General features: G+C 31.9%; 1 protein-coding gene across 2 annotated transcripts in view; it reads right to left on the bottom strand.

Annotated features, from left to right (window-relative positions):
• The window catches only part of LOC144843733 (uncharacterized), a 46,645-nt gene that overhangs the window by 20,215 nt on the left and 12,423 nt on the right, over nucleotides 1-14,007 (bottom strand). For both annotated transcript variants that reach the window (XM_078700652.1, XM_078700660.1), the window contains 3 exons: nucleotides 13,315-13,517; nucleotides 12,231-12,416; nucleotides 9,902-10,015 (listed from right to left, as the gene is read on the bottom strand). In XM_078700652.1, coding sequence (XP_078556778.1) covers nucleotides 9,902-10,015; nucleotides 12,231-12,416; nucleotides 13,315-13,517 — 503 coding nt within the window. The remainder of the gene's footprint in view (nucleotides 1-9,901; nucleotides 10,016-12,230; nucleotides 12,417-13,314; nucleotides 13,518-14,007) is intronic.

A 14,007-nucleotide genomic window follows, 5' to 3' on the forward strand; every position in this document is an offset into this window, starting at 1 on the left:
AAGCAGCATGTCTTCAATTATAAGTTCTAAATAAAGTGAATTTGTAAAAAGAATTTATTTAATAGTTGGCAAAAAGAATATGAAGTAATTCCGCATTTAGTTTAATGGATTGGGGCAAAGCACATGGGAGGCAAGGGGAGGATATGATAAATTGCAAGGGAGTAATAGCAAGTAGTTATTGAGTGGAGCCATGGGGACACAAACATAGATAGATATAAGCTATAAGAGAATAGCAATTTGTTATAATGAAAGAAAATAAAGAAAACGATTTCAATGAATGGCATTACATAAAAGCAACAGTTGATAACTTGTTATTCCTTGATGCAAGCAATTCAAAATGCTTTTGTGAATTTCTTTTGTTCGTTTTGATAAGAAAAAATGCGTATTTAATTTTGTGGCATACCAAAAAAAAGAAGAGAAGAATGAGTAATATTTTAATGTAGAAAAAAATTATGAGATCAAACTTTTAAAAAAACAAAGAAATAGAAAATGTACCCTTGGCATTGAGACACTGTACTCCTAATAACCTTTCCCTGTTGATGAAAAATACCAACAATTTAGGTTCAAGCTCGAATAACCCATAATTGGTTGTAGAAAACACCTAAAAAAGTCACAAAATCAGGGTATAAACCCCTGTTACAAGTCTTCAATATGATCTGATATGACCCAGATACACATTCAAATTGAAACATTCAATTATTTTTTGTGAATTTAGGTTAAAATGAAACCAGATGAGCTTAAAACATCACATTTTGACAAGATCATTGCAATAATACCGGTAATTGGAGTCAAATTTGCGTTGATCCTTGTGGTTTGGAGGGCATAATGTGACTAAAACATCAGGAAAGACCCAGCTATTACCCAGGTTTTTCTGTTACTAATTTCTCAGATTTGTTTCTATTCATGTTGTTGTTCTGGGTATAAAATTTTTTCACTATTCAACTAAAAATACACATACTTGGGATGGTCCAGAAATGTCTGGTTTTCCAATGTTTTGTTATTATTTATCATCATACTTTATACCACTGCCACTGATTACTTACAGTATATGAATATCTTTTAAATATATCACTTCAAATTGAATTTTAATTTTATGCAAGTAACAATAATTGCATTACATTTATCATAGGCTTTTCAATAAGCATTTGATAAAACAAAAATTCAAAATACAGTATTTACGTATAGAATGATATATCATTTTACACATAAGAGTCAATACATTTCTACATATACATTGAATCTGGATAGAGTTCACTATACGGGAAGTAGTTTGTGAGTCAGTCAAACATATTACAGTACACAACACAGAAAGAAGTTTATATCCCTACGGTATGGTGGGCCTAGAAAAAAAAACATATTACCACCGACAATTGTCAGGTTTGTATGAAGAAGTCAGGCCTTGAAAATATGATTTAACATGGGTTTATATATATGAAGATAAGTTTCTTAAAACTACTAGCAGTGATGTGAACAATGGTCTGGAGCAGATATTTATATATCGGCATACAAAACAAAGAAGCAAACAGAACCAAATAAGGACAAGTAGAAGCATTAATCTAGAAACAATTGGCTGTGAGATATGACCAAGTATTTAAAAAAAGGATGAAAGAGAAGATAAGATGGAAGAGCCTTAATGCGAGTGAGAATTTGTATTTTTGAAGTTATATACACTATAATAAATTGAATTAAATTGCATACAATATGTCTTGATCATACTCAAATGTATAGGGAAATTGCACAATGTATTATAATAAAACTTAAATAACTGTTAAAAAGCAAGTGAGAATAGGCATTTTCTCTATTTGGTTCTAAACCAAAAATCATGTTTTCTTCAAACTCTCCACACGAATCACCTAAGTCTAATATCCACCAATCAGAAGTATTAGGCAATATTGATCAATAATAACAATGTATGGCATTTTGTTGTTTGTTTTTTCATTAGGTGCATTAATCTATCATGTACATCAGTATCAACAATCATTAACGAATTAGCTATACTTGATAAATTCTAGCAATGAGCCAGCTAAACAACAATGAAAAAGACATGTTGGGCCTAGATAAAAAGACCTTTCAGCAATAAGCTCATGAGCTCCCTATGGAAAAGATAATGTGAGCCTAGAAATATGAACTTGGAAAGCTATGGACTGGCGGAATCCCAATGGACAAGTCAATGTGAGTTTAGAAAATGTGGATTTACATTTCCAGCTGGGTCCCAAATGGAAACCACACTGTGGACCTAGAAAGTGTGGACTTGTATTCTAACCATCTGGCTCCCAATAGACAAGGCCTACATCCCTATTGATAAAATCTGCCAACTTTTCACAGATTCTACAGTTTTAGTTTATTATAACGTTTAATTCATCGCTATATAAACCTTCAATCTTGTTGGCTATCAATCACACTCACTGGACTTGAGCCAACACGTCAAGATATGTTAAAGGAAATGTTTAAAACAATTTAAACATAACTGTACATGTAATATTAAATTAGAAATATGATGTTGTATTAGTTACCTAAAAATGAACCAAAATCTGGTTAGATTTTTAGCTGTTATTTTCCTAAGATGCATTATAGAATGTACTGTAAGTAATAAAAAAGGATAAAGTTCGATTTTCGTTTTAATATGTAGAATCTACTTAATCCAATTAACTGTATTAGGGTATTCCTGAATAGAGGTTGGCCATGGTGTTAAAACATATTATTTCATCTTGTTTATTTCTTTATTTTTGTTTAAAATGTTGTTTGAAAAGTGTTTTCTACTATTAACCCCTTGTTTTTTTAGGATTTTGACTGGGGATACAGTACATTAATCCTACCCATATACCACCTATTTCAATATTAGTGAAATGCATTTGAATAATAACACGAAAATAAACCATTTTACTATTAAATACATATATGGCATTGGTATCTAAAAAACAAGTATTGACCAACTTGACCAGATTGAAAGGGCTGTGATGATTAACAGTAAAAAGGTCTGGAGCTACAAATTGCATTACCTCTGCAGAATTGAAAGAGTTAAAACAGACTAGACATCGATATTGGTAGAGGTCAGGATGGGGAGGGAGACAGGAAGGAGATTAATAATGGTATCTTGTATACTATGTGTGAAAACACTGCTCAAACAACACACTCAAGATTAGTCTATAAGTTTGCGGTCACATGTGATTATTCTATATGTCCGTGTTGATAAACGTTAACTGTATGGATACCTTTATTAGAAACTAAGCTAGTGTGCTGTTAAACTTATTGACCAGACAGAAAACTTTTGGTTTTAATTTATGAAAATTATGGCTATATAGTATCCATATGTCCACAACATTGAGACAATAACGTTTTAATATCTAAAATTATGACCAATTAAGAATAGGTCAGGTTTAAAAGATATTTTTGAAATGTCTACCTAAAACAAAACAAAATATCTACATTCACATAATTGGTTAAATATAGATGTATTGTTTTGTTAATATTAATTACAACTAAAACAATATAATAGTTAATTATATCTCAACCGTAGGTTGTAACAGTAAATATTTTATTTGTATCACCAACTGAATGACTCCTTTCAAGGATTAATAATAACAATTTATCAAGCTTGGTTAGGGTCTTCATGACAAACAGAGTAGTCGGTTTCTATATCTAATAATATTAAAAGAAAGTAAAAAAAAGTTGTTTGATGCCAAAATGTTAGTAGTTTCATAGTGGTCATTGTCATTTTACAGGCCTCAAGGTTGTGTTCCTTTGAACAGCTGTGGTCCCATGTTTAAGATCTAAATGCATGTCCTACTCTACCTTCTTAGAATAACATACTCATGTGGGAGTTGGACCAGGTTTTATTGACCACTTTGAATGACCATTTCCATGCATCTTAACATTTGTTATTTGTGTATATCATTTCATGTCAAATGGTATTGGAAGGGATAGTTGAAATATTAGTGATAGAAAACAAAAGTTTACTTATACTTATAGTTTAAATTGTTGCATTATATTATATATTGTCCCTCTGAAAAAATAATTGTTTACATTTTTTTTAATGCCAATTTAATGTCACATAATAGTTATTCACTTTGACCAAAAAGTGTACCAAAAAAATGATTTACCTGAAAAAAACTGTAATTTAAAGCAAAAAATAGTCAAATTGGATGCCAGCCAATGGGTTTTTGGTTAAATTTAACAGTTTATTTTGTCATTTTATAAGTGACTAACTTTGTTAAAACTACAAAATGGCCTATTCAAAGTCTGATTTTATTAATCTTCATTTTTCATGTTTTTGGGGAACAATACATCTTTAATTCATTTATTTTTAAAAATTCATATTCAAATCAAGAGATGCAATTTTCAAAATACGAAAACTTGTGGGGGACAAAATATATTAAATAACTAGCAATGGTACCCGTCCCATAGCAGTTTTAAGTGTAGTAAAATCTTCTACGAAAATTTCCGTCATTTTCTCATGTGAATGGATGCGTCCAATATTACAAAACTTTACCTGAACGAATGTTATGCATACATTATACCATACAATTATCATTACTAATGTTGGGTTTAACACTGAAAATAATGGGATCATTTGTATTCAAATGAGAAGACCACGTGCAGTTTATAATACAATCGTGTCAACATGTCTCATATCCTCTGTTTAATTTACAAAGTTAAATTAATTTCCCTGTAATGACCATCACAAACTTCGCTTCACCTTAGGTGTTGATGGTTTTTAACTTTCACCACGGTAAGTGTCAAAATATTTTTTGTGACACATTCTTACGAGAGCTCATATTATTAAAAATACAGCATGATTAAGCAACCAATTTCAGCCATTGTGATTGGTGTAAAAGTTTAAAGGTTTGTTTTACAGATTGTCATGGTAAAAAAACTCAGAAAAATAGTTAATTAAAAGCTAAACATGGGATTATAAATAATAACAATAAATAGAAATACTGTAATGTTGTTTTATAATGAATATGCATTTATATGTTTTAAAAAAAACCAGAAAAAATGTCTGGCCTAAAAAAATGTTCAGTATATTTAAATGGGAAGAAAATGTATGGCAACATGCTAATGTAAATAAATTGACAACTACTACCTTTCAGATATATAAATGGCACTATAAGAAAGATGTTTACTATGGATTAGGCAGGATGTTTTCACAAAAATTAAAAGCAATGGTGGCTGAAGGATTTGTCTGAAATGAAAGGCAAAAAAATAAGAAACTCTAAATAATCTTCCCTGACAAGCTTTACCACTGGCCACTTCGCTGTAGCCACCCTTGTTTTAACAAATTTAAAATTATCTATACCTACATTGTGAATATTCATAAACCTATGAACCAATTTAATTTTAAATATGGAATTCTGAAAAAAAAAGGCGTTTTTTTTGTTGAAATGTAGAATAAGTTGAAAATTTGATCAAACACCTCAAGTACACCTGACGTGTCCTCCGTGACCCCATATTACTAAGTTGTTCCGGTTTGATCAAATAATGTGTAAGTCCCTTGTGAGTCACACATGCATAAACACTTCATCTATCATCTTCATTTTGTTGCAAACATGACAGACACAGTCTAAGTTTTGTTTTTAAAATCACAAAATGTTACATGATTCATAATGCACATGATTATAAAAAATAAAGGTTAATTTTCATAATTGCATTCTACCTGTTATAGACAATAACATTGAAGATAATTTAGTTTATAATGAGTCTTTAATGATGATTATAATATTGACAAAGATAATGACGATAACAATTATTATTTTGAATAAAAAATAAAACCCTGTTCACACCGTCTAGAAAAACTATGGTATTAATACACACACTGGGTGTCACCACGTGTGTTTTATATATTTTTCCAGGCGATGTGAAAAGGGTAAAATATATGTCATAAGACAATATAAAAAAATACAGTGTAGGTTTAATTAATATAAATTAATTTATTGTTGATGATTTTGGTTAGATTATCTAAATCAAATATTTAGTTTGCTTCGTTCTGGGTAATATCTGTCCTTAGTCATAATCTGATTTTGCTACGAAATTGGTCAACATGACACTGCAATTGCCTATCTTAACCACTGACCTCCTCTATCCCCTATGTTTAGTTTTACTGCTGTATATCTAACTCATGCTTAAATGTTGAAAAGCTGCTGCTAGGAATATTGTATATGTATTAATTTGTCCAGCTGTGTATTGTGACAATCACTAGTCCCTTTGCATCAGCTTTAGTTGACAGTTTTGTTTAACACCAGCCCGATTCAGGGACTGCAACCTGCGAGCAATTCACCTCTTGTCAATATAACATTAAACAGATACCAGCCTAACCATTCCTGTCACGTCATAAATCTAACACATTATTTCGATATCTTCCAATGAGATAAACGCAGTGAATATGAGTAAGTCTCCCTCGTTAAATCTCCTAGATCTTTTACTCCCTAGACGTACTAACGTCATTTCCTTCGCAGAATGTTTTTGGACAGCATTGTATGTGACTGCAGCAAACCGGCGATTCCCAGTGCGGCGATCATGACTTAGATACATCTATGCTGTATAATACGGACAATTGCTTCAATTACACTATCACAAACAAATGATCACAACCAGGTTTAGTATAGATAGGCTTTATTAGGTATCACACGCATAGACTTTGAATTGTTATGTCGGACATGTGCTTTTCACTCTTGATTAAGTCTCTCGAGCAACACTCAAATAATATTTCATCTGACAACTACCGCCAGCACATTTTATTTCCATCAAATTACTCAAGAACCTATAAACTAGATGGCTAAACATAGACCATGGTATGAAAATATTATTGTATTTTTAGATAGGTACTATAAATGTATACACACCTGGACTAGTTGTATGTCAACGTGTATTAAACTTGGCATACACAATGTAAATATATTAATTATTAATAGACAAACTGTCAATATTTTTAACATAATACAATATATTTGTAAGTAAAGGAAATCCAGGGTCAAGGAAGTTCAGCATACAGACTTTCGTAGCCAGGTAATTTAATGATAAAAATACCATGTGGAAAAATGTATATCTTTGTATGTCCCAAAATACTATTTAATTTATGCATTTAATTAGAAGAAATTGCTACTTTCTTGTTTGATAGTTTATTTGTTTGTAAAGTAGTTTTGAAGTAGTTTCATGATAACCCTACAGTAATCATTAAATGTTGTCTTGAAAATACTAATAGGAAAAAATGTTATTGAATAGAAAGTAGGTTACACAATTCCAAAAAAAATAGACAGAAACTTTTAAAAAAAAGGTATAAGAATAAGGAGTGGATCACGATAAAAACTTGAGTGCCAGCTCCTTTAGTTTTGACGCAGTACCAGGAAATCTGTGTACGATGAGAGAATCTTCAGAGGACAAAGCAAATAGGTACCTCTAACATAGCGAGTCTCTAAAGACATTGGGATTAAGGTGTTAACATACTGTTTCCTGGTTAATGATACCTATGAATTTGTACAGGAAACTCAGTAGGCTTACTATTGAAACATACATCCGTGACCTTATTGCAACAACCCTGACTATAGAGGGCAGTAAATGCACAACACTGTCTTCAGCCAAACTAATAATTACATTATAAGTGAGTCATCCAATCCAACAAATGGATTATGTTGATTCAAAATCAGATAACTTCAATTAAAGATTTCCTTTAAAAAGTTTTGAATCGTCTTCTTCACCTGAAGAAGTTCCACAATATTACTTAGAACTGGTAAATTGGTAAATTAAACTTTTACAATCATACAAAATACATTCAATATTTAATGCAAAGTTTGTAATGTGTACGACATTTTTAAAATTGTCGAATAATTTGAAATGAAATTGAAAAAGTGCAAATTTCAAGGACACTTACTACTTAGAACTGGTATTGGTAAATAACCTTTTATAATTAACCATATAAAATACATTCTCAATTATGCAAATAAAGGATAATGTTTTACAATTTTTAAATAATTTGTCATGTATTACGTGAACTGGAAGAGTGCGAATTTCAAGATAGGACACAATACTACTTAGAACTGGTATTGGTAAATTAAACTTTACAATTTTTAATCATACAAAATTCACTATTATGCAAAGTTTAAAATGTAGACAACATTTAAAAAAAAATAATTTGTTGATTTATTTATGTGAAGTGAAAGAGTGCGAAGTTGAAGATAGGAAATCAGAGCTTCTTTTCAAATTACAGTGAAAGCGAGGCTTAAAGAAGGTGTTAAATGATGAAATGTCCCAGTTTGCCAAACAGCACTTTAATATTGAACCCCGCCTATTTGAATCTAGGTTAAAGTATAAATTTAGAAGATAAATAAATAACTGTTAATATATAAATTCCAAAGGGACGTCCTTACCCAGAAGTATGACACTGCTAATTATAATCATCACATGATTTTTAAAAATGTAAACCTGTAAACAAAAATACTATATTTATGAGTTTAATTAGAAGAAATCAGTGCCACTCTCTTGTGTTTATTAATTTCATTTTGACATAGTTTCATGATAAACAGCGTAAACATTGTCATTGTTTTCCGTCGCAATTTAGTTTTTTAAATTGAGATCCAATTACTGTTACCAATACCTTTTTTCTCAATAATTAGTTATTTTATTAGTTTGTATGTAAAAATGCATCTTCTATCGGGGTTGTATCACTATACAGGTATTAAACAATTCCAGAATTGTGTAAATGAATCATGAATACACTTTGCTGGATTATCTGCTCTCCACTATATTGAATATGTGGAATACAAGAAAAAATATGAAATATCTTGACTATAAATGTATATCACAAATATTATCGTCCACAAGATGGCTATTTCTATTCCGATAGACAGATCCAGAAGAAAGAACAGTACATGTCACTCAAACAAACTATACTAAAAATAGATTTCATTTATGTGTTTCAAACAATATATTTAGCAAATCAAAATAAATTATCAAAGGACAAAGCAAAGCTGAGTGAGCTTGTCTAACAGAAAAGTAGGCCAGTTAAAAGACTTCTCAGAAAAAAAACAAGAACAAAAGAAAAAAAGTGCAACACACAAGGTGTCTATGTGCTTGCAAGCAGGCAGGCACAGTGAATCCAAACTCAAATTGAAGGTTTAGTTACAAATGAGTCACAGGGCAAAATATATACAACCTACAAAGTTGAATAACAATTCATTAAGAAAAAGTAGTTGTTTCAATAGGTCACTTTGTATGCTGTTTGTGATTCTTTTTATTAAGAATTACCCAACTTGATCAAAGTCTGTAAAAACATATGCCACTGAAGTTTGTCAATTTCAACTGGACTTTTACAGTTTCCAAACACTATTACAACACACCCATGGTTGTCACTCCTACCGTTTCCCAATTTTATGGTAATTGGTGTTATTGGTCAGGTGCAGATCCAGGGTTTAAAATAGGGGGGGGGGGGAGCTCAGACACCAAGTATTTGAGAAGCAAATTTCAGTAAATGACACCCCTAGATGGATGGCAATGGTATTTTAGCACATAAAATTCATGATAAAATGACACCTCCCATTATACTAGTCTAGTTGGCCCGGAAATGACACATGTGTTGCGCGCAGCAATCAGCAAAATTCTGGCCGGTAAACAGTGTGACGTAACATTTGTTTGCATATGTAATGCATGTTCTGTGTATGGGAACAGTTGATTGTTTGATCGATCTTCACACAGATGGTGTTTTGTTTTGAGTTCAATGCGTAGTCAGTATTTCATTTTTTTTAAATAGGTACAAAAGACGTCTTTTAGGTGGGGGTGCTAAAGCCTGTGCCTGTTGGTGTAAGATATACAAATGTACTCATCATAATGGTATTTATGCAAAAGCTAAATTATTTCAAACTAAATATTCATTTTTAATGTTGTTATCATGAATTGAATAGAAGTAAAATACCTGTCCATATCTAGCAGCTATATGGAGGAGAGACCATCTATTGTCCTGAACCTCCAACTCCGCAACTGAACTGGTTTCACTTATCAACCATTCCATACAAATGTTCTGCCCATGCTATGTAAATAAGTGGATAATTCATTACAAAAAGAAACTATAATAGTTGGACCATGGAGGTATAATAATTGTATACCTCCATGGTTGGAGGGAGGGGAGGACGGTTATAAAACATAAATTGATAAAACAATACTGTATTTAGCAGAGTTTTGATAACATCTGTCTACCTGGATTCCAATTCTGGTGGTGGACATTTGATTTCATTCACAATATACATTGTATAATGTGAATGTATAGATATTTTGAACGACCACCTGTTTGAACTAAAATAACCATTGCAATATAATGACATATAAATAATCAATTTAAACACACTGATATAAATAAAAAAATTGTGTAGATAGATTTTCAAGATATGATCTACAGGTCTCTTAGGACCATTCTGTGGTTAATTTTGACCTTGAATTCAGGCCAAAAAAAAAAGATATTAATATTACAAAAAATAATTACATTTTTTTTAATAAATATAATATAATAATTATAGTTCAGTGGCATTCAACACCTGTATGACGCCAATAAGTATCTTATTTCAAATCTAATAAATGTTTGACAGATAGAGATCCGATTGGCTAATTAATTTACCAATAGGAAACTCTAAATTAACACTACACTATCAACAGCTGCAATAAACACATTTTAATACCTAATAATTTAAAAGTAAATTCAGGCTCGATATTGGAGATAATCCAAAAGATAATGACTTTAAACTATGCATCAACTCCACCCATATAAAGTCATGGCTGTATGAATATTATAAACGTTGTCATTGGATATGCAAACAACAAGATAATACGCCATAAACCATAACTCTCTAGGGGGATAAACCGTGATCATCATTATCTGAAGACTGACTTCTTTATCGTGTTGTACAGTGCCAGGTACAGTAATATTGTAGCGGCTGAATACATATTACAAATAGATAGAGTAGCATGCCCAAGGATACAAGTTATGACCAACTGATGATTGAACTTTTGATCTCAGGCCTTAAGATATATGCTTTACCATTGCGCCACACTTTCAAATTCCCAAGTGGTATGCACTACTTCTTTTAACCTCTACTGGTTCTAATGTGTAACTGACTCCGTAAACAATTAATTTATTCTTGTTGGGGATACATTCCAAATATAGAATTTTTAAATAAAAGCACATGATAAATCATAATTAACGCAATTATCAGTTAATTAAAAAATCAAAATGTCTACTGGTCAAATCAGGTCATTTACCCAAACAGGTTCAATCACTGCAAATAGCACATTTTTACTCTTTAACAAGACACTTTATCTTTTTATTCAGGTGTTCACCTTACATTTTCCCCACGCCCACGTGCCCATACATGTACATAAGTACGATAAGTAGAAACAGCATCTACTACAGTAGATCTACTAAGAATCTAGTATCTATTTTTTGTGCAAAACAGATATTTTTACAATAACTATTTTGATTCTCTTTTCATATACATATACAAAATACCAAATCACATTTTGATTTTAAAGTTGTTTTAATGTATAGTTTTTTTTTCCAAGGAAGCTCTAAAATATTGCTGTTTATGTCCTTCGAGATGACATACGACAAGATTTGTTTGCGGCTTTACTGCTAGCAAACATAAAGTACAAGGCTACTATAAAAAACTCACTAGTATTTCCAAACAGAACACTGTAGCTTCATAAGGCTTCCATATTGTTTGAAAGTTTGCATTGGTTATTTTGATATGGTGATCGTTCACAAATAATGAGATCCCACTTTTTGTTTTGCGTGATTCAGGAAAGTAAGTGGGAGAATTAAATTTTGAATACAGAATTTACAGAAAACAATACTTCTTCCAAAGTGAATATATATTTACTGGAAAATTCTCACAGTAACACCACATAAACTGAGCGTCTCAATGCTTTCATTACTCGGTTGGGAAACAATTTTTTGCATTTGGTGTTAAATGAATAGAAGTACCTCAGAAACCATTTGGCTTACAAGGATAATTTTAAAGCTTGAAATTAGATACAACACAACAATCTGAAACTCTTGCAAAAAAAAAAAATTATAGCCCAACTCTTGTGAAATGCCTATCGTGGATGGTGCCTATGATGTTGTCGACATACAGCTTAACAGCGCATGCGTTGATAAGAAGCCTGTGTGGACGGTCCGCGGTTTAACGGCAGAAAAGATGGAATGTTTGATGTCAGAGTATCCTTCTAATTATTTAATCTATAATTTACAATACCTTCACTGCCAATGCTGTGGGTGTTAAACAGTCATTATTTTCCCTCTGTAGAAGATCAGGACTGACTCTTGCTAAGAGATACTGCAGACACTCCAAGTGGCCAAACTTTGCAGCTACGTGCAGCAGCGTGTTGCCCTTTAAGTCCGATATACTGCATAGGCTTTCATTTGAATCTAGAAAGTATTTCTAAAAAGGAAAATATTTGATGTGTATGTTTATCTTTATCAAAGTGTCATCCGGATGTAATAAATTAAAATGGAAAAGTTTCGCTTTGTTGATCCAAATAGGAAACATTAATGTTGTATATCGAAATGTTTCACTGAATATTGTATAAGCTTCTTTTAATATTATGCATCCAGTCTCGTATGACATCATTTCAGCATGACATCATTTCAATATAACATTTTGATGTTTCCTCATCGGAATCTGTAAACATCATTTTTGTTTCCCTTCCCTCCATGTAAAATGTAGTGCTGATCAAAAATGAAACAAATATAAAACTGAATGTTAAAATGAACATTATGATTAATATAAATATTCCATTAAATCATTTAAACATTGTTTTTGTACATGTTGACCTGAAAAGGTGGCTGAAACGAATAGTATGCATTTGGATATGAATTTACATTATGTAAGCAAAACATGTATTTGTAAGCTCAGAGTTTGCGCAAACAAGCTGCTACTGCACAGCCACAACCATTAAGCGTGGTTCCCACTAGAACGCAGCGCATCGTAACATAGCAAAGCAAAGCAAAGCGCTGTATTGTGTAATCACAAGTGGGAACCAATGACGCAACAGTGCTGCAAAACATCACTACGGAAAATCAAATCAGTTTGATTTCATGCAACAACGCAAGGAAAACATAGTACAGTGTGTACTCAAAAAGTATGCGGGAGAAACGAGGTCAAAGTATACGGCAACTAACGTTTACGCGCAACAAGCAGGTTTGATTTCACACAGGCGGGGCCAACACAATTATTGGAAGGGCATTTCCTTATGTTTCGTCTGTTGCGTTGCATTGCTAGTGGGAATCAAGCTTTAGTTAAACCTAAAAAATTGGAATGAAAAATGAACATTATTTACCATTTTGTTCAAATCGCCATTCATTGTAGCTTTCACAAGCAATCGCTCATTACTCAACTGCTTTTCATAATTGTCCTTAGAGGGCGCTTTTGAAGGAATCCTGTCTTCAGTTGACTGTTTGACATGGTGATCTTGAGGTGGTACATTCTCTTTATGTTTGGTCTTTGACCTTGGAGAATTCTTGCTTTCGGTACCTTTTCCTACTAAAATTGGTATAAAAATAGTATCACTATTTAAGGTTTAGAAAGAATAATGTCTTATTAGTGTACCAAGATCATGTGACTGTGACTGAGTAAGAAAAGCACCTCTGTGAATAGGATTATCACCTATTGGAAGAATGATCCAATTCAATCAACCAATTAAGAATTATAAAAAATTGTCATACTAATTTTCATTTTTTATTTTTTTGTATATGCATCGAACAGCGAGTAATACACCAATTACAGTATGGATAAAATATATAATTTATCATGGTTATATATATATAGTCTCATTTGAGGCTTTGGGAATGGAGTTAAAAGATTTAAAAGTCACAACTCTGGCACTAGGTCAGTATTGAACCTCGGACCTTGGGATTGGAAGGCAAGCACGCTAAGCATGCTACAGCACCACTATTTCCCTCTCTATGGCTATTGTTTATGTAAATTATCTTGTTTTTATCTTGATAATCCTTACTTCATAGCTTAAGGGTCC

This window comes from Antedon bifida, chromosome 1 (assembly GCF_963402885.1).
Source record: "Antedon bifida chromosome 1, ecAntBifi1.1, whole genome shotgun sequence".
Classification (NCBI taxonomy): Eukaryota; Metazoa; Echinodermata; class Crinoidea; order Comatulida; family Antedonidae; genus Antedon; species Antedon bifida.